This window comes from Aspergillus nomiae (assembly GCF_001204775.2).
Source record: "Aspergillus nomiae NRRL 13137 chromosome Unknown contig00001, whole genome shotgun sequence".
Taxonomy (NCBI): Eukaryota; Fungi; Ascomycota; class Eurotiomycetes; order Eurotiales; family Aspergillaceae; genus Aspergillus; species Aspergillus nomiae.
Window position 1 is genome coordinate 202,099 of NW_015378056.1, and position 20,582 is coordinate 222,680.

The 20,582-nt window shown below is 48.1% G+C and overlaps 6 protein-coding genes across 6 annotated transcripts; 3 read left to right on the forward strand and 3 right to left on the reverse strand.

Moving 5' to 3' along the window:
• Nucleotides 1–1,057: 1,057 nt before the first annotated feature.
• On the forward strand, nucleotides 1,058–2,789 carry ANOM_000208 (oleate hydratase; the record flags this gene model as incomplete). The annotated part of the gene is made up of 3 exons (XM_015545466.1): nucleotides 1,058–1,665; nucleotides 1,722–1,928; nucleotides 1,988–2,789. The coding sequence occupies exons 1-3, from the start codon at nucleotides 1,085–1,087 to the stop codon at nucleotides 2,787–2,789; spliced, it is 1,590 nt and encodes a 529-aa protein (XP_015412567.1). The 5' UTR covers nucleotides 1,058–1,084.
• Nucleotides 2,790–3,336: 547 nt separating this feature from the next.
• ANOM_000209 (uncharacterized protein) lies at nucleotides 3,337–4,014 on the forward strand (the record flags this gene model as incomplete). The annotated part of the gene is made up of 1 exon (XM_015545467.1): nucleotides 3,337–4,014. One exon carries the CDS (start codon nucleotides 3,337–3,339, stop codon nucleotides 4,012–4,014), a length of 678 nt encoding a protein of 225 aa, XP_015412566.1.
• Nucleotides 4,015–4,304: 290 nt separating this feature from the next.
• Nucleotides 4,305–6,616, reverse strand: ANOM_000210 (putative alpha-xylosidase; the record flags this gene model as incomplete). Its single annotated transcript, XM_015545468.1, has 2 exons — nucleotides 4,305–4,487; nucleotides 4,532–6,616. 2 exons carry the CDS (start codon nucleotides 6,614–6,616, stop codon nucleotides 4,305–4,307), a joined length of 2,268 nt encoding a protein of 755 aa, XP_015412655.1.
• A 6,163-nt stretch (nucleotides 6,617–12,779) lies between these two features.
• On the reverse strand, nucleotides 12,780–14,010 carry ANOM_000211 (uncharacterized protein; the record flags this gene model as incomplete). The annotated part of the gene is made up of 2 exons (XM_015545469.1): nucleotides 12,780–13,808; nucleotides 13,876–14,010. The coding sequence occupies 2 exons, from the start codon at nucleotides 14,008–14,010 to the stop codon at nucleotides 12,780–12,782; spliced, it is 1,164 nt and encodes a 387-aa protein (XP_015412656.1).
• A 1,402-nt stretch (nucleotides 14,011–15,412) lies between these two features.
• Nucleotides 15,413–16,979, forward strand: ANOM_000212 (glycoside hydrolase family 76 protein; the record flags this gene model as incomplete). Its single annotated transcript, XM_015545470.1, has 4 exons — nucleotides 15,413–15,509; nucleotides 15,565–16,340; nucleotides 16,402–16,489; nucleotides 16,546–16,979. The coding sequence occupies 4 exons, from the start codon at nucleotides 15,413–15,415 to the stop codon at nucleotides 16,977–16,979; spliced, it is 1,395 nt and encodes a 464-aa protein (XP_015412653.1).
• Nucleotides 16,980–18,368: 1,389 nt separating this feature from the next.
• Nucleotides 18,369–19,990, reverse strand: ANOM_000213 (6-hydroxy-D-nicotine oxidase; the record flags this gene model as incomplete). The annotated part of the gene is made up of 2 exons (XM_015545471.1): nucleotides 18,369–19,348; nucleotides 19,429–19,990. 2 exons carry the CDS (start codon nucleotides 19,988–19,990, stop codon nucleotides 18,369–18,371), a joined length of 1,542 nt encoding a protein of 513 aa, XP_015412654.1.
• Nucleotides 19,991–20,582: the final 592 nt, after the last annotated feature.

Consider the following 20,582-nt stretch of genomic DNA (forward strand, 5'->3'; position numbering starts at 1 on the left):
ATCCGTAAGTGAATGGAACGTCCATACACGGTTTTGTTAGACACTCTTTGGCTTGCTTAGTTCTTTCGCTTTTAAAACCTTTGGGCCTTCTCGATGGTGGAGTCTAAGCAGTTTCTCAAGTTTCGCGGTATACTACAGACCCTCCCCTACGCAGGAGACTATCACCTTCAACTCCGATCAATACACTGCCGACACTATCCAACATCTTCTCTAAAAGTTATAACAAATCGCAAGGTCTTTTGGGGGGGGGGGGAAGATAAATATCATAAGTTCCAGATTCCTTTTAGAAGACGATCCTAGTATGTCCCAAGTGACGTTTCCGCTCGCATGGTTGCTCTCAATATAGAATCTCCAGACCATAGCTGACCAGGCCAAGAAGTCAAACAAGAATTATGCACTAGAAGCTAATTGTTACCTATTGTTAAGGTATGTAGCTCGCTTACATTTCATCACGGTGGTTCAACCATAACGGGATATAGACTCGGGGATCAAGTCTGGTAAGGTGTGATTGAAGGTCATCTTTTGTGCATAGTATCGTGAAAGCAGCTAAATATCTTCATTACAGCATAATGATGATATTACCGTTTATTTTAACCTGGGATGGCGCAGATGTCTGTCACACCACTTGAGCCGGTGGGTGGAACCAAGAGGCGGATCGCTGAGAGCACTATGCACGAGATATCGCTCCGTGAAATTCTGATAAATCACAACCCTATAAGGTTACGGCCGACAGCATGAGCTGCAAAGCATATGTAAAGGGTGCTAGTATTAAACTATTTTTGGTTTGGCGATATTCAGCATCAGCATGGTACCAAGGGTCTCATTGTGCGTAACCATAGAAATTCCGACATGTAGTCTCCTGACCTTCAACGGCATGGCCAAAGAATGTCAAGCCTCACACTACATGATATACGCAAGCATTCATTAGAGGCTATTTCTTCCAATGTGCTCTAGCCTACTATGTCACAATGGATGTATCGGCTCTCAGGCCTGGTTGTCATATGACAGCTCCCCAGGGGTATATAGTCTTCGTGCCACGTAATGTTCATACAATAGCTGCACCGACTCAGCTCTTAATGCTACAATGAATACAGCCGTTCAAGGAAGAAATCCACTCAAAATGCCCCACAAAGAGAGTTTCGCTCGACGAGACCCTGGCAATGTACAGGCCTGGCTGATTGGCGGCGGCATCGCGTCGCTCGCAGCCGCTGCTCACTTGATCATAGATGCCAAGGTTCCAGCGAAGAATATCCATCTACTGGACGAGCATAAACACGCTGGCGGGGCGATGCAGAGCTCCGGTGATGCAGAAAATGGCTATCTGCTACGTACTGCCTGTCTTCCATATTTCCATGACATCTGTGTCCAGGACCTTCTATCGTACGTGCCCGATCCCGCGAGCCCTGATCGATCCATCATGGATGCGGTGCAAGCCTCTGAGAAGACGGAACAGTTTAAGCCCGCTGCGCCAACTCGGCTTCTAGAAAACCCCGCGACGGGCCCCGAAAGGGTTGATGACCGACAGTTCCATTTGGGTATCAAACACCGATGGGATCTCATTAAGCTCATGGTTGAAGGTGAGAAAGCGGTCGCCGACAAGACTATCAAAGATCTTTTTGATGGGACCTTCTTTAACTCAAAGTTCTGGGCGCTGTGGTCTACAACGTGAGCCGGCCCTACCTTTCTCGTTTCACTGACTTAGCTATATTAACTCCTGATAGCTTCGCATTGAAGCCCGAACATGGAGCCGTCGAGTTCCAGAGGCACATGCGCAAATACCTTGAAAAGATCAAAGACTTCAATAATGTCAGCGCTTTGGACCGGTCCCAGTACACTCTCCATGAATCCGTCATTCTACCTTTGGTTTCGTATCTCGAGAAGGAGGGCGTCGACTTCCGCTTCAACGCTAAAGTAACTGATCTGGTCATGTACCCGGAGGCGACCCCACGACCATTTCCGAAATCAAACTCGTACACGATGATAACAGCCCGTCGCTCGTGACGATTGACCCCATGGACATTGTCATCGTTACGCTTGGCTCAGTCAGTTCGGGATCCGCGGTCGGATCCAACAATGCACCACCCACATGGGAGACATCTCCAGAGCTTACCGTCATGGAGGACTGGGCCTTATGGAACAAGGTTTCTAAGATGTCTACCAGAAAGTTCGGTGATCCCGAGCCCTTCCGATCTTATATTAAAGATTCCAAGGTCGAAACATTCACTATCACTTTGAAAGATTCCCCATTCCTCGATGTCTATCAAGATATAACTCATAACCCACCTGGCTCTGCTGCCTTGGTATCCTTCGTTGGCAGCAACTGGAACTTGAGTCTCAGCGTGCCTAGTCAGCCCGTCTTCGCAAACCAGCCGGACAACGTTCACGTTGTCTGGGGATACGGCACAGAGCCTGAGAGGCCGGGAAATTTCGTGCAGAAGGCGATGCAGGATTGCAGCGGGGCAGAGATACTGACAGAGCTACTTGGCCACTTGGGTAACCCTTCGGAACACATTCACTCCACCGCCACTACTATCCCCTGCATCTTCCCACTGGCCACGGCATCATTGCTTAAACGATCTCACTTTGACCGTCCGGAGGTAATTCCCCATAATACTACGAACATGGCGTTCGTGGGTCAGTTCGTGGAGATCCCGCACGATACGACTTTCAGCATGGAATATAGCGTGCGTGGTGCTCAGATGGCGGTGTATCATCTGATGGGACTTTCGAAGAGGCCCCCGCCGGTGAAGACTAACGTGTTGTTGGAGGTGTTTGGTTTGCTGGCTTAATTGTCGGTCTTTCTAGTCGTTCTAGGCACTTCTTGGCTATGGCTGCCTATGTTTTCTGTCATATCACATAATTATTAATATCCTTGGCGTACGAATAGTGTCAGGCGTGTCTTTCTTGTCTGTTCTCCCTCTTCTTTCCTCCTGTATTTTCCGTGATGCAGGTGCTTTTCATGTAAGCGTCAAGAATGGAACATTGTTTAAGTTGTATGAGGGCAGATTCCGACGGGCCGATTAGAAAACCACGACTGTCAGATGACCTCTAACTACATCCTCCTGTAAGAAACAGAGCAGGGTTCCACTCCTCCCATACGAACTAGCAATATAATAACCCACATGCTACCATGGACATTACCTTGACTCCATTTTTACTATGGTTTAGATCATAAGAATGCATGTTTGGCCGAGCTACCCATACTATGCCCCGCACTAGGAGTACTCTACCTCAGCCCACATACAATAAATAACCACAATCCACCCTTTATTTCTAAGATATCGGACAATATATCCCCTTCTTCTTCTTCCTCTTAATCCCCATACAAATATCACCATGCTATCCACATTCTGGCCACACCCAGAATACGCCGAAGACCAACCCTTCCCCAAACTCATCCTCATCGGCCACGTCCTCGACCGCAGCTTCCAAGCCGGCGCATTGCTAGGAAGCACTACTGGGCTCGCCCGTGTATGGCTGCTAGCCTACCAACCAACCTTAAATAACAAGTTCTACACCAGATTTATTGTGCCCCCAGGATCCACCCCGGCTACTCTTCTGATGCGGTCGACCGGGACTGGCGCCGTCATCGGTCTGGGAGCCATGGCCGCTATGCTACTGTACTACCTGGCCAAATGGGAGCCGATCGAATGGCAGGATCGCAGTTGGCGACTGCTTGAGAACCGGGGGCAGGTGGAAGTGGATAGCTGGGGGTTCGCGGGGGCGGTGCTGGGGTTGACGGGGTTGGTGGTTATGGCGCGGCGGAACGGGAGGATGTTTCAATTGACAGGCCATGAGGAGGTTTCTCCCCTGGTTCTGCTTCGGGCTCTGGGGTGGAGGAATGCGTTCGCTAGTGCTGGCATGGGGAGTTTGTCGGGGGTCTGGGGTATTTGGGCTGGAGGTATGGGATTATGGGTGGGAAGCGATGATTCTGCCTATGCTGTTACTTTCTTCTGTTTGTCTGTTGAGGTTTCTTGTTTGACTATGAAATGCAAATATATTTCTGTCGTGTAAGCAGTCTATCATTGCGAGATTGAGATCGCTCTACTGCCTAAGGCATCCGATATATCAGTGACGTCACCGTTATCTCGAAACAGGAAAATAGACTAGCCGAGTTCAGCTTAGTGCTAGTGCACTTCCCGAGCCAATGGGCGCTGTTCATTATAGTATTTCCCCCCGTCAACTTGACAACCTCAGAGTACCAACCCTCTACACTTTCACCGATCGACGATCAGCTAAGAGCAGCTCAAGAATGGGTCCCACAATTGCCTCGTCATACCCCAGCGCAGTCAAGCGTCCAATCGTCACATTGAGAGGCCGGTCCTGAAACCCTCCACCACATCCCACAACATGTTCTTCATCCGGAACTCGATCTGATAGTCCCTAATCAATTCCTCGAGACGTGGAATGTGGTCTATCACGCCGACTTGGGGGTCAGGCCCCAGTTCGATAGTGATATCGTAAGTTTCATTGGGCACGGACGGACACTTGACATGTAAGCCGGGTCTTGCGGATAACATTCGAGCCATACAGTGGCATCATCGGTTCGGTCAACTCCATCGATTAGTACCTTTAGGCTTTTTGGTACAGAGGTAAAGGCAAGGAAGTTGAAAGTCCACAGTCTTCCAGTGACCTCGGCAGTAAGTCTACCATCTGTCTGTATATACCGGACGGTGGAGACCTGCCTTTCGACCGCACCAGCACTCTCTTGCTGTCTATTGTCACGGTTATCTTCGAGCACCTCCGTATAAGCATCTTTTCCAACCAGGATAAGAACTTCGAAGGCATCCGGGTTGAGGCAGCCATTCAGTGAGGAAGCGTCCAGGGGGATAATTGATCCCTCGTGGGCCAGAACAGGGTAGTCCTCCAATTTGCGATATAAGGTTAATGCGCGATCCCCGTCGTAGACTGTACCAGTGAAGATATCAACGTGTAGTCCACGGGGTGGCAGCCAGGCTTTCACTGATGCCAGATTAGTCCGCTTGTCCCGTGGCTGCACAATTGGAGCGACTACCAGCTCAGACCCGAAAAAGAATTGGTTTGTCACGGAGTAGGCTTCTTCACGCCCTGGGTACTCCCAGTACATGGGCTGTACAAGGGGCTCGTCCTCGTCTGCGCCGATTAGGTTCCGTGTATAGAGGAATGGCACGAGTCTGTGCCGGAAGTTCAAAAATTTCGACATAACAGACCCGCACTCGGTGCGATAGAGCCATGGCTCTTTAGACATCCACCGTGATGATGTTGAATGTAGCCGCATGATGGGTGAAAAGACTCCCAGCTGCACCCATCGGGTGACAAGCTCGTCGTCACGGCCACCGTGAATGTGGCCGCCAATATCGTGGCTCCACCACCCGTACCCAATATTCGATGCAGTCGCCGTAAACTCTGGTTGAAATTCGAGTGAGGCCCAGGTCACCACCGTGTCTCCGGAGAACCCAAGGGGATATCGGTGACTTCCGGGGCCAGCATATCGGGAGAGGATGAGCGGGATCTTGCCATCCCGTCCATGATCGAGATAAGCGAAATGATTCAGCATCCACAAGGGGTCAATTCCAGGGATTTTTGAGTACGGCCCCTGTTGCCAATCAATCCACCAAAAGTCGCATGCTACAGCTTCAAGGTTTCGGTGAAGAATATTGAGGTAAGCATCCATGAACTTCGGGTCGGTTGAATCAAACAGTATCGGGGTTTTGTGTTTCGTGTCATGACCCAGGAACTTTGCCATCTCCTCGTAAGCATCCTCGTGAGAGTGAATCCCATCGTGGGGATGGTCATTCAACGTTATCTTCAGGTTGCGCTTGTGGACTTCACGGGCGAACAATGCCGGGTCGGGAAACAGCTCTTTATTCCATGTATAACCCGTCCAGCCAGCGTGTGGTACTCGCTCGTCTGACACTAAATGCCAATCCATGTCGAGAACGGCTACAGACATCGGGATCTCCAGGTCGTGGAACCTATCCATGAGCTGGAGATACTCCTCCTGTCGATATGGATAATACCGACTCCACCAGTTGCCTAAAGCGTATCGAGGTACGACTGGCTGTTTGCCAGATACAGCATAAAATGCTTTTATCGCTGCCTTATAATCGCGACCGTAGGCGAAGAGGTATCCATCTACCCGGTCTCCGGCTGGCCGGCTCGCGACAAAGCCCTGTCCATCAAAGAGCATGGACTCGGAGTCATCGATCACAGCGAAGCCTGCTTTCGACAGGACTCCATCTCCCATATCACATCGGCCATCGCATAGATCTAATGTCCTTGCTGTTCCTCCTAAGTTGAGCGTAGACGGAGTTCCAAATCGCCATTCGGTTCCGTACTTGGTCGTTTTCGCGCTCAGATGAGCAACCATCCCATTGGGGCTGAATCTCTTCTTATCATAGCTCAAGTGAAAGTGCTCCGTGATGATTTCCAACCCGCCGTTGTCAATTATCCTAAACTCTGGTACTGGAAGGTCGCGGTTGATGGCAAAAGTGGAAGCTCGATCTTCAAACTGGCCATCTTCGGCCCATTCAAAACGCAGCAAACGATCTGTAAGAACAGTAAATCGATAGTTGGGACCAGAGATTATCGCTTTCAGGTTAGCCTTGGGCTTTGTGGGAAACACGTATTTTTCCATTACGAACTACTTCGAGAGTCTATGAGAAACCCTTGTTCTGTTGGTGAGGAGCTCTCTGATTCTGCATGGCTTTAACTGGGTTTATATCCTGCATAGCACGTGAGACTCCCCGCATTTTGTGCAGCCAGTTTGACGTGTCACTGCGAATTGACCCTCCAACGATTCCGCTACTCTTTGCTCGCTTTGGTTACACTTCGAAATTTGTACGTTGCAATATTACACAAGATCGTCTCTGGTTGGCGGGCAGTTCATTGCTTTCTCTAGGTGTCAGACCCTCTACCTGAACAGAACTATATGTCTGTTGTTTGTTGATCACAAATATTCTTTTATGACTTGATGGTCGTACCTGTGTGCTACTCTCCTGCCACTGAACTATGGTCCATATGCCTTCATGGCAAAAAAGGATCTAATTCGAATCTATACAATATGGAGGCATCTTCCTAGGTACCTAATTGACTACCAACTCACCACGTCATGGAATGGGTAAAGTCAACTTTGTTCTCTGTCGTGTGGATATTCTCCATCTCAAGGTGTCACATAAGGACAAAGAATCGGCTATAATGAAAGTCAGAGTACTGTTCATTGACTATTCTCATCAAGGCATTCTTATGGGTATACTTTGGTATTTTATTCAACTGTTCCTGTCGACTTGGCACCACAATAAATTAACAAACGATATGAAACACTTTGAGTCCTTTCAGACCAAGAGGTACAGGACAAAGGGCTAGTTGTAATTCAATGCAAATCAGCAAACATACAATGAGCGCATAGAGCGTTTTAAAACAGACCATGTGTTTTCTCTTTTAACGTACATGTCTTTCTCCAAACAAAGATTCCAGTACCCGAATATACCTCGCTCATCTTAAATCCGGGGAATGTTTCCCTGTCAAAGGTCGGTATTCCCTAGTCTCAGCCCTAAGCATATACCGCTAATCTACCGTATCCTTGAAACAATGCCTGGGGTATTGTCTAGCTGGCTCTTTATGTGTGTCATCTTCTCGGCGTATCTAACATAATGCCAGGACGGCTCCACACCAAAGTTTCGAATTATAAGAAAGAGAGTTAGCAGTATAAAGGAGTCAGACAGAGAGACATAATGTGAAATAATGACATTCCCCAAGGATAGTATGATTGCCAAAAGAAAGACGTAACATCGAGGTCAACTGTTGAAATACTCCTGGCAGTTTCAATCACGCAAACAACGTCTGGGCAGCAGAGTAAACGGGTGTCGCGCTGGACTATATAACATTCCGTGGATCTGCGGAGCTGTCATTCTATACAAATCTCCTGTGCCTCATTTACAACGTTCTCTTTTGATCCTTCCCCAGGTAGTTCCCCGCTTTAATAGCTATCTTTTATACAGACACATGCGACATGGATCCAGACTTCGTTAGAGAGGTGATCCAAAATCAAGCACCAATGCCAAAGGAACGTATCTATACTATCGAGGACATCCGGGCGGCTAATGGTGAGTTGAGAGGTGGCGTATCAGCAGTCCTAATGAATAGCCATACACCGGAACAAGAAGTGGTCACGGTCCGAGTCGTCTCTCGTGGTGCAGGGGATAAAGTGTGCAATCACGAAGAGATCAACCTCGATACAGATGGTATTTATATTTCTTGGGTCCTTACTGTCAATTCCTGTCGCGTTTCTGTCCCTAATCCCTTGATTATCAGTATTATCAGAGAGTAACAAATGCGCAGAACAGGCAAATCTGAGAGCAGCTTCCCGGGAGACCAACCGTACGTATACAACATGCACATATGACTGGGAGGTCTTAAGATCTGGGGTCGATTGGTCCAGTGCACTAGACAAAATAACCCTGACTAAGAGCGGAAATATTGTGAGAGTAGAAGACTGCAAATCGCGGCTTGGTGGATCAAAAAGTACAGTTTATTTCATGAAACTCCTTGAGTACATTATAAAGACATCAGGTCACGACAGCCAGTATGTATATGGTGAGTTGCTTAAATGATTAGTAAAGCTCCAATATATCACTCACTACTCTCTTCAATAGTGCTTCCATATATATACATTCGCCCTTCATCATCCAATATCACCCTGACGGTCGACAATGGTCCAATGGAAGAGTTGCATCAAACAATGAAATGGATTTGCTTGACATTCCGACCACCGACTGACCTACCTGGCTTCTCATATGGAGTCGACGAACCAGGGAGGAATACGTTCAAATTAAAGCATTTGATGCCCACGACACATGAGAATAGTCGTGAGCTCTGCCAGGAGCTCTTTGGTAATGCCGTGATAGCTTGTGAGCACTCCAAAAGCTATCCACGTGTGAGCAGCTTTCACTTGGACATGTCCTTTTGTGATCTGAAAGCGCGCACAGGATGCAACCGTCTCAGAGATTTCCACGGTGGCATTCTTTTTGAGGGCACCCATGGCACGCTGATCCCGATGCAGTATACAGCGGATGAGAAAATCCTCTGGTGCTTTGAGAAAGGTCAAGTCGAGCAGTGCGAGAATCGAGTTCTGAATCGTATTGCAGAGCTACCGGATTGGCCGGGTCGAGACCTCAAAGATCCAAACCGACAAGCCACAGAACTTATAGACGAAAAACGCGTATTGGTGTGTAAATACCGCCCTCACACATCATAATCTCTACCGAGAACAAATTTTGTGCAGTTACCAATGCTCTTATGACTTTTTCCCTACTTTTAGAATTGGACCTACAGACAATGTATCTTCCACGATTTGCACTATAGATGGGGGCTTCTCTAACTTCAGTTCTTTGCTCGTTTCATCTAGGTCGCTTTTGTTTGAGTGGTTAAGTATTGGTCTTGCAAACCTTGTCGAGTCATTTATTATCAGTTAGTGATAAGGAACCTTAGCACTAGTGATGGCAGTAGCCAAAGGGGTAGAAATTTCGACATGGTCTCTTCGTATGAGTCAGGTTATATCCGAACAATGCTGTGGCCACGTTGAATAGTATTGTGGCTGTAGTTACCTCCATTCGTAGATATATTATGGATCTTCAAGATAGAAGAAATACAGGGAAGAGGGCTTTCGCCGGTCAAATGCATAGTCCAGGATGTGCCGTGGGATATGTCCGATCATACCACTAGCCAAGTTCCACAAATCGCCACTTATCCATGATGACTGTGCCTATTCCCGGCGTTTCGAAACTACTCGATGTATGTACCGGCGGAAAACAAAGGAAAGAGCCTTGCCGGTTAGTTCCAAAGGTATGTTCCACGATCAACAGTGGTTCATGTCGGCTCATAACAATAAGAGGATACATATGTAAGAGCAATTCCCGGTCACATACAAAGGCAGGGTGCGCTGTCCCTGGAGTATTCAAGAAGCTTGTAACTTCGTAGAGGCAATATCTCTCCTAGTACAACAATATAAAGTGTGGAATGGTAGACACCTAGGACGTTAAGAGTCCAACCTTTTCGCATCATGCAGACCAGATCCGAATCGCGGGCTCATTATTCAAAACCTCAAAGATTTGTCCCCGAACGCTACGCGTATAATACGTTCGGTTTCCCTTGTCATTATCGTTGTCATTGTCATTTTTCCTCTCTTTACTCATCTTCCCACCCCTTCTCTGACAAAGAGTAATCTGAAGGGCTCTCGAGATGAACGCCGGAAGGATGTCTCCATCAACATCAGGGTCTCCCGTGGAGGAGCACACTCCACCCACCGGTGAAACTACGCATCCTCAACAGTATGACTCGGAATCTGAAGCGCCGACGAGCGTAGACGAACTTTTTCAATTACAAGATGTTCCGTTTAGTCCCCCACCTGGCTCTCAGCAGTTGGGATGGCAAGATCTGCCAGATGTTGGAACGTCATCTCTAAGCCCTGTGGACCATAGTATGCCAGGAACACTAGCATCTGAAGAAGCTGCTGGTACTTCAGAGCCTCCCCCACCATACGAGGATAACTGCCTTGCCTACGAAAGACAGGTTGAGCTCTGCAAATTTCGTATGTTTCCTTTCATTTTTGCCCCTCTTCCCCCGACCGTGCGAATACGTCAAGTCTATATTTAGCAACGCACGGCCTTAAAGTGGAATGAGAACTAACCACGGAGCAGAGATGGCTCTCGCGAGACTTAGCCCTCCACCCGGCTGGAAGGCCTATTCTTACCGGTTGGAGGGGCCTCAGTTCGATATAGGCTGTAGATACACCTTCACTGTAACCGGGTGTTATGTGGAGGTATATAGCTGTAAAGAATATGTTTCCCAAGCATTTGGACCGACTGCGCGAGGGCTTTTGGATGTAATCGACTCAGTTATACATAACCCCTGGACTACATACGGTATGGACTCCCTGATCTTCTAAGAACGCCGTGACACCTGCAGAATCTAACGATCCCATACAGCATCCGATACCATCAGATCCATCGCAACACCGGAAGAATCGACCACGATTACGGTGGTACTCTCACAAGACATACCTGGATTCCATCCCATGATGATGTGGCTTTGCTCTGTCTTCCGCGAGCCAATCCCGGGGACGGTCTCGCTCTCATATTGCAAAGTAAGAGACGGCTATGCATTTGAACCAGCGCCTTTGCAACCGGTACCCATCCGGTCTAGCCTTTATCGCTGCTGCACGGCGCTGTTCGGTTATTCCGTTGTCATCGCCGCGAGCCCAACTACTACCTGTACCCAAGAGTTTGGATTGGATGTTGATATCCCGTTCCTCAAGTCCCGTCTCGCAAACCGCGATTTGCATATCTCCGTCATGAATACTACTGACGATGAAGAGCTCTACTGTTCACTTGAGGTGGTTTCTCTTTGGGCGCATATTTCTGCCGCCGCCGTGGAGCGAAACTGGGGAAGGTCCAAAAGGGCACGCATACACTACTGTCCGTGTTGTATGATCGAGGGATATTGGTGTCCATTATACAGGGATACATGGGATCAGGAACAGTTCACAGCATGACTGGGGTGCAGAGAAAGGGGTATCGAGAATGGTATTTTTTGGACGCTAAAATGGGGGGAAGGAAAACAGAGAATGTCACAAAGCCAAACAAACAATGAGTTTTTTCATCTTCGCCGAAGAAGAAAAAAAACCAAAAAGAGAAACCAATCAAGTCATCTAACGCCATTGGCGCTGCTGGGAATCGAACCCAGGTCGATTCGGGATTGCGGAAATTACCACAACGAAGCATGATGACCACTACACTACAGCACCTTGAATTGGTGATTGGCCGCTCCTTTTTTTGATTGAAGAATGTATGCTAGTTAGGTCTGCTTTGACTTGCGTCTCTTGCCAAGAATGAGTTATGGAAAACATATTGACGTCCAAGTCAACTGAACAAGTATCTTCGGGTCGTAGAATATGTGAAATAGAGTCTTGACTATAAAGCAACTGGGCCAGAGAGCAATTATTACTGTTTCTATTTGAATCGTGGTTATAAGATAATCGTTCGCTAAGTCTTCTGCATGGATATATATTTCCAACCCTATCCTTCTGCTTTCTACAAATGATTACCCCAATCTGGTTAGAATACTGTAGAAATCTGACGCAGATAGCTCTACAGATCATTCAGGGTGTCTTCAGAGACAGGTATGTTCCTCTAACAGGCAGCAACTTTCCTATGTGTATACAGCAGAAGTGTAGCACGCTCACAAGATGATAGAACACTGTCGGGATATCCGATGTGTCGTCATGTATGTAAATGGCTACCCTATCGGGTACAGCCGATGACGGTATTGTATGAAAGGATCAAATATAGTTTCGCACCGGCTTGGCGTCACGGAAAGCCGGCACCGTGCCCGTTAGCCCTACCTAACTCAATCTTATCTAGTGGTATTAAACCGAGGATACTACGTCCTTGATGGTAATGACGGGCACTTAAAATACGATATGTCAAAAAAAGGAAGAAACTGACTTCATAGCTGCAACTAAGTCACCTCCTAAGTGAGCTGGGCATGCACCACTGGCAAGTATCACTCCAACATAATACTCTTAGTGAATTTCTGCAGAGTCTTTCGCGACGCCCAGTAGTGTATTTTGTAGCCCTCGTGGAATGATACCTGTCAGCTACGTAGGGCAGTGACCAGGCACGAGAACCACTACGTGCCAGGGCGATAGAATAGTAACGCCCGCCGGAACGTATTTCAATCTTGAAGAGTGATGTAAACTCGAACTAATTGTCCCATCAAATAGTATATATACACCAGTATAATCATCGAAACCGACGCGAAGTTCTAACCACACTCAATCCCAGAGCCCCAACAAGTGCCAATACTATTATCCACCGATTCCCCCAAACAAACTCCTGCAAACGATTCTGAACGAAGAATGTTCGATGTACTCTATGGCGGCGAATAGCAATCAACTGGGAAAACGTCGACCAGAAGGAGCCAATGAAAGACTCGGTCCTGACCATAACAGCGGCCTCGACGATAGGCCAGTATGTGGCTATACGCCATTGTGTCTCGTTGGAAGGATGAGCGTCTCGGATAGCGGTTGTACATGTCTCTGTCATCTCCATGAAATGTGCTCTGGGGCCAAGGCGGCGAACAAGATCAACTATGGCGGGATGGTCCCTGTTGTCGGTCGCGATTATGACGGGCTGCGTTTCGCTTTTCTGGACGCGTAGAACGTTGTTGTACAAGTATGATCCCGTCCAATCACATTTAGAAAAGATATGCTTGAGGACGGGGACCTGGCCGTGGTAGCAGGCGTCGTTTTGACCGAAAGACAGGTCGGACGGCCACATCCGCAAATGCATTGCTATAGCGTGTGGAACGAGGTCAGGGAGGACGCTGTCCACACACTGTTGCAGTGGGCGGGTAAGCTGAAAGCGACGGGCCGTAGAACGCCATTGATTCGGTGTCCAGGGAAGGACGAAGCCTTCGAGAACGAACCGGATGGCGCTCCACTGCCAGTAAGATTCAGTAGGCGCTCTGGCTTCGATGATTTGGCTTGGCCCCTCCACGATATCGGTATAGTAATCCACACGTTCAGTGGAAGCTGCTTTGGCGGCAGGATCTGACCACCGTTGGAGGTCTGTCTCGTAGCCCAAGGACTGGAGACCATGTTCGTCGAAAACGTCAGTGACGGGGATCACCTTTGCCTCTTGTACGCCGCGTATGGCGGGACAGGTGATGCCTGGGGAAAGGAGCTTGCGGGAGGGAAGAGGGTTATGGACGGCCGAGGCGAGGTGTAGTATGAACTGATTGTTGAAGTACGCGAAGTCTGGTGTTTCCCACTAGTTCAATGGAATGGCAGGTTAGATCAGAAAACTTGCTGAATTTCCAGGCATAAGGCTCACATACTGTGAAGTACTTCAGGTTGTGAACCTTGCTTGCAGATCGTGTAGATAGGATTGAGCGTAAATAAAAAGTCTGAAAAATAAAAAAGGCGGCGGCAAGAACTAGATAGATCTTCCTTCTTCTATTTACCAGATACATCGCGAATAGCACTTGAATTATGGAAGATGGTAACTTTAAACATAATGGTACCAGACAGCAATTAGTCGGCGAAACCTGACCTCTGCATCGCCCCTATATCTGATGAAACTACATTGTAGACTACCCGGGGCACCCATAGTGCTATGTGGGAAGCCCTTGTGCAATCATGCTTCGCTACTCGACCCCCAGAACCGTACTGATTGCTCACTACTCACTGGGATCCCCACACCAGTCGTGGACGTAGTGTTACGCTGTCCGGTATGTTTAACAAAAATGTCCATTTCAGATACTAGAACCCAACATAGTAGAATTGACGAATAACGTCTAGTATTTACTCCCACTTTGCCAACTGCCAGGCACTTGAAATGTAAAGACACCTTAGGTATTGCTATAGCGATGGAATAGAAGCCCATCAAGCGTCAATGGTCGTTCAGTGCCCTTCGCCAAGCGTCCGTCTTGACCTGTCGGGCAAATCCTTTAATGCTTCAATGTAACCTACCAGCATGCGCCCTCTCGTATTTAATTCGCGCGATGTTCTGTGTGTGGGCTACTCTTGTTCTCTATGGCTCCCGACTTCATATGACTGAGACATATCCACATGGAACCTCTGCCGTAACTGGGATACTGTAATATTCCCTATCAAACAGATCGGCAGTTACTAAAGTACGAATATCTTGATACATAAACGCCCTTTGGCCAAGACCAAGGCTGGTCTAATTGAGTGGCAGTATTCCGTATAGAATAGACATCCAGGATGTCTACGTTGATATCCCCTATACTACGCAATATCCACTTTTAAAGGGCCATCGCGTGTTGTGGCTATGTCTACTACTAGTTTACCAGGGCACGGTGATTCCTCTTCATTTTACTCTAGGGAAGGGATCTAGCTTTTATGGACCCTTAACCGGATGGACCGCCAGGCGGATAGCGTGTTCCACTTGTAGCCTTGACTTTCGTGTTGCAGCACGTTGTCCCCCTAGTTTTATTATAAGGCTCTCGAACATAAGAGCTCCGCGAAGAGATATTGCGTACGTGGGGTATATGGGAGTGGCAACAGCACCCTACCTGTCTAGGAATCGAGAAACGTACTGCGAGCAGGAGTATTGTCCGATATGCACGTAGCATGGCCTTTCTCGCGTGCCATGCAAAGCACACCGTAAGGACTTCGTGACTGGTGGGGACTTTTCTAGAGTCCACTGCCCCGATAGAAACTTACCTGCCCCCCATCCCGTGTATCCGGAAATAGGAGCAACGATTCCAAGGCACGGAGGAATACGTTTGTTGGGTGTTTCTTGTTCTTCGTTTCAGAATTCCCCTATTCCTCGCACTCTCTACTCTTCTATTTCCCATAAATGTTGATTCTGGCGGCTTTTGCTATCGAATCTACTCACCAACCCACATTATGAGGCTATTTCAGCTTTTTGTGCGATTTTCCTCGCTGTCGTTGGGGCTGTTTGGCACACCGACCACGGCTCTCTCACTAGACATCCATGATAGCGGTGAGTAGCTTCGCACTTAGCACATCCCTACCGCACTATTATCCCACTCATGCAGAAGATATAGCATCCCTGAAAGAGGCAGCGAGTACCGCAGCCCGCGGAATGCTGAAGTATTATCATGGCAACGAACCCGGCCAGACCCCAGGAACACTGGATAACACGTGGTGGGAAGCGGGCGCGATGTTCATGACACTGGTGCAATACTGGCGCGTTAGCGGCGATTCCTCTCACAACGATATTACAACGCAAGGGCTTCAATGGCAGGCCGGAGATGATCATGATTATCTACCTGCCAACAGCACTGCATACCTGGTTCGTGCCCTTCCAACTCTACCCTGGGACATACTGACCGATGCTAATGATCTCACATCGATACCACAGGGCAACGATGACCAGATGTTTTGGGGCCTCGCGGCCATGACCTGTGCAGAGACTACATACCCCGATGTCTCCGATGGCCCATCGTGGCTGTCCCTCGTGCAAGGCGTTTTCAACAACCAAATCCCGCGCTGGGAAATGGAAACCTGCCATGGTGGTCTGCGATGGCAGATCCACTCATGGCTGCCCGGGTATGACCTCAAGAACACGATTTCAAATGGCGGGTTGTTCCAGATAGCAGCCCGCTTGGCTCGGTACACAGGGGACCAGAAGTATGCCGACTGGGCAACCAAGATCTGGGACTGGATGGCTAGCAGCCCACTGCTGGACACAAAGACGTGGAATGTTGCCGATACGACGTCTGTGACTGACGAGTGTACAACGAATGGCAACGAGCAGTGGACATACAACTACGGGACGTTGCTTTGCGGGGCGGCATATATGTACAACTTTGTAAGTGGTTCCTGCTTCAAGACAATATGAGGTACGAGCCGCGCTAACACTATGTCGCAAGACAAATGGAGACCCGAAATGGCTCGACGCCGTCGATGGATTACTCAACGCCTCCCTCCGAATTTTCTTCCCGCCGATGTATAACAATGGTACCGTCCTGTCCGAGGTATCCTGCGAGACAATCGAGACCTGTGACAGGAATCAGATGTGTTTCAAAGGGTTCCTGTCCATTTGGATGGCCTACACAGCCACGCTGGTTCCATCCACCGCGGAGCGGATTACTCCCCGACTTCAAGGTCGGCAGAAGCCGCAGCGAGGCAGTGTTCCGGGGGCAAGGATGGGACCGAATGTGGGGTCCGATGGTACGAGGATAAGTGGGATGGGAAGAATAGTTTGGAGACCCAGATGAGCTCCCTGAGCATTTTTACTGCGAATCTTATGCTTCAGTCGAATGAGCAGCCTGTGACTTCTACCACTGGAGGCGAGAGCAAAAGTGACCCAAATGCAGGGACCGGAGGAAGATCGAGGCAGGCTGAGCCGCCTCGCAAGATTACAAGCGGTGATCGAGCGGGCGCTTGGATTATAACTTTACTGGTGGGCGTTGCATGGATTTCTATCATTGTATGGTTGGTTTGGTAGTGATCCTTCTCACTGCAGATATGTACGCATACACTTGTTTTTGATCCTAGGATATACTACGTTTGGAACTCACATAGACCACAGACTAAACATAATATCTACCGAAAGCATGTACTCAAGAAACCATAGAATGATTACTGATCCCAACGAAACGTTGATGCAATATGTGCATTGCAGGATTAATGATCAGGTTAATAACTAGATTCTAGAATATGACACGAAATAAGCCTAATAGCCTAATGAGTAAGTGAAAATCTCAATTGCTATCTCATGCGACCGTTATTTGACTAAATGGATCTATTAGCTAACCAAACGTTAGCCAATGTTCTATGGATCGCGTGGCTAAGAACAGGTTTGATAAAGTATCGTAAGATCATTGACTCGAAGTCTTGGCCAGTTTACACTCAAATAAGAAGGAGGAAAATAATCTGCTACCGAAATTCCGCCTTATGGGCAGAATATGTCTGCCTGGCGAGGCTTATTTCCCTGAGGCTAAGGCATTATTGTGGATCTGTTATCTTCGGAGGCGAGGATAGCCCGTGCTTGGCAGGGCTCCCCAAACCCCACAGAATGGCAGTGCATAAGAAAACAAACATCAGAGTTGGTTTGTTTCAGGAAGTTTGAGTTTTCCAGATACAGACGACGGTTGAGATCCCGAAGGCTTAGCACTGTATTTTATCACTGTTGTGAATGCTGGTGATATGGGCAGGTCAGCGATAGATTGTGATGCTACGATCAGGATTGGTGAGGGTGACAGATCCAGAAGGCCAGAAAAAGCTCATGAAATTAAACCACCTTGTGTTTCATATTCTGATGCGCTGGGTTGCACCAGTTAGGGCTGTATTGTTATTGAGGCTTGGTAGGTCAAGACACTATTCTGGATTGTGTCACGGTTAGTTAGACCAGTATTGACGCGAAACTGCTATATTCTAATGGAATAACTACAACAAGGTCTACTACTGTCATGTAATACTACCTTAGTATTATATCTGACCGGAATCTTGCCGGTGGAGACTTGCTCACAGTCGAATGAGATATGTGCTATCATTTGGAGGAACTATCAGAATGCTATTCATCGTGGAAAGGATAATGATTGGTTGGCTAAAACTTGCTGGAAAATCTGGAATTACGGAATGGAGGTATTATATTCTAGAACCAGGAACATTTTAGTCAGAACTCAAAGGATAATAAGTGGGCTGCCATGTTGACACAGCCCTGTTTGATATGAGATAGAACCACGAAAATGAGCTAGTACTCATACGGAACTGGGCGTCAGAATTTAGCGCGCTCCACAGTGTTAAAATGGGGCCAGATACAACTGGAGGGAGGGAAAAGAGAACTACGTAGTGTATTCCATGTATCTAACGACTGAGTTACAATTGACTCTTATCATGCATGCCCTAGCCCCTTCGGGAAATCGAATACCGTATCTGGATCTGCGATGGCCTTGAGCGACTTCAGACGTTCTAGATTCGCACCATAGTACGCCTGCCCAAACTCATCCAGATTGGGATCAATATAATTCTGATAGGCGTGCCACTGGCCACTCGGCTTAGCTTGTTTGATAGTGTCTGCAATGTTGGTAATTCTCCGGAGTCCTTGATCACGGGCGTCTGTAACGTTGAAGCCAGGAAACTTAGCTGAGAAAATTTGGATAAGGAACAAGCTCTGGCGATGAATGAACGATGTATCGCCGAATGTCGGTCCAAGGTTGGTTTTTGAGCCTGGTCCATCCAAATCAAAGGAAACATGGCTCTCTGTAGGTTTGGCGAGTTTTGCGTCTTCAATAGCGTCAATGATGAGCTCCGCTTGGTTGGACGTATAATTGGGGGCACCATCGTCCACTAGGGACTGAGCGTAATATGGTTCGGGAAGACTGGGCTCATCCAAAGAGCCCATCAGGTCTGTGAGAGCCGCGATCCAGTCGTTGAACTCTTTGATGGAGGACATAGAATTGACTGGCTCAATTCCGCGGTCTGCAAGTTTACCCAATAATCTATCGAGGACTGGCAGAAATGAGGCGCGTTCTCCCAAATACTGCCCAGTAAATGTGCAAGTATTTGCGTCAGGTATAATAACCTGCCCGCCCAGCTCGACTGGAAGGCCCTCGGCATCGTTGGCAGAGATAGAGCCTAACTCCTGGACTGCCAATAGCACGCCTGCACAGGAAGACTTGGACGAGAAGCTGATTCCATAGTTCACAACTGCAGTGGGGGCAGCCTCCAGAACATACGTAAATGAAGTCACAATGCCGAAATTATTAGCTCCCGCTCCTCTCAATGCCCACCACAACTCTCCATCCATACCAACTGAGCTAGAGTTTAGCAGCTTGATATTGCCTTCAACATCAACGAATTCTAGCGACACGACTAACAGCAAAGTTAGCACACTGTTTCTGATTAAGGGCCCATTACGTGTCTGGCTCCTGCACATATTGTGGCACACTTACTACGATCAACAAGCCATCCCCATTTACGCGACGTGAACCCCCAGCCTCCACCTAAGGAATGGCCTGCAATTCCGACTCCAGGACACGTCCCATGTGGGAGGGCATATCCCTTCTGACCCATCGCAATCGCCAATGGACCCAAAGTTTGACCAAATTGAACCGTGACTTCCCTCCTGTCATCGTCGAAACTGATCTCTCTCATTCGGCTAGAATCAATAACTACCTCACCCGAGAAGCTGTACGCAGCATAGCTATGACCTCCTCCGCGAGTGCTGAGCTTGACGTTCCCGTTCTCAGCAGCTACACAGCGTACGCTAGCTGCTACTTCTTCGGACGACGTGGGCATCACGATCACCCCTGGATGTGGCTGATAGTTGGCATTCTGCGGGCGTGATAGTACCTCGTAGTCTAAGTCGCTGGGGTATACCGCCGTCACTCCAGTATTATTTAGGCATTGTTTCAGCGAAACCGAGGGTGCCAGAATGTCCGTCCCTGCAGTCGCATGTGCGGAAAGCAGGCTGAGCGCGCATGTCAGTGTCAGCGCTAGCTGCTTGGTCGACATGTCTATTTAACCTTCCTGGGCAAAGGAGATACATGTGCTAATATGGAAACCAGTGATACGCATGTATGGGTTTGCCGCCAGCGCCACCCGGTATGCAACAATGACTAGTATTATCCAAATGTTATTCTTTCTTCTAGACAGAGACAGGGGAAAACAGGGAACTTAACAGATTCGAGAAACTTTGCAACTCAGGAGATGTGCAGAACGGGCCCGAACAACTCCGGCTCCCAGGAGCTGTATGCAAGGGGCGCATACCAAAGCAAGCCTCGAAAATGCAATGTGACCAGTCATTGTTTGCCAGTGTTTACATACATAGAATGGAAAAGGAATATCGAGTAAAGATTTGAATGTTATTGGTAGCCCAAAACGAATGTTGAATGCTTTCAGACCTATATGGTGTCCCAGCTAGATCGACTCATCTCAATGAATCTTCTTGACTGCTTGGAATTGGTCCTCCCTTCATGCCACCCTTTTCTTCTTGGTAAACGCTATTTTATATTATGGAGTCCTACAGCTTGCTCTCTACCTAAAATCCCCTTTCTGTGGAACGGCATTGGAAGTATTATTATCGTTGATGTGCCAGACTCTGGCT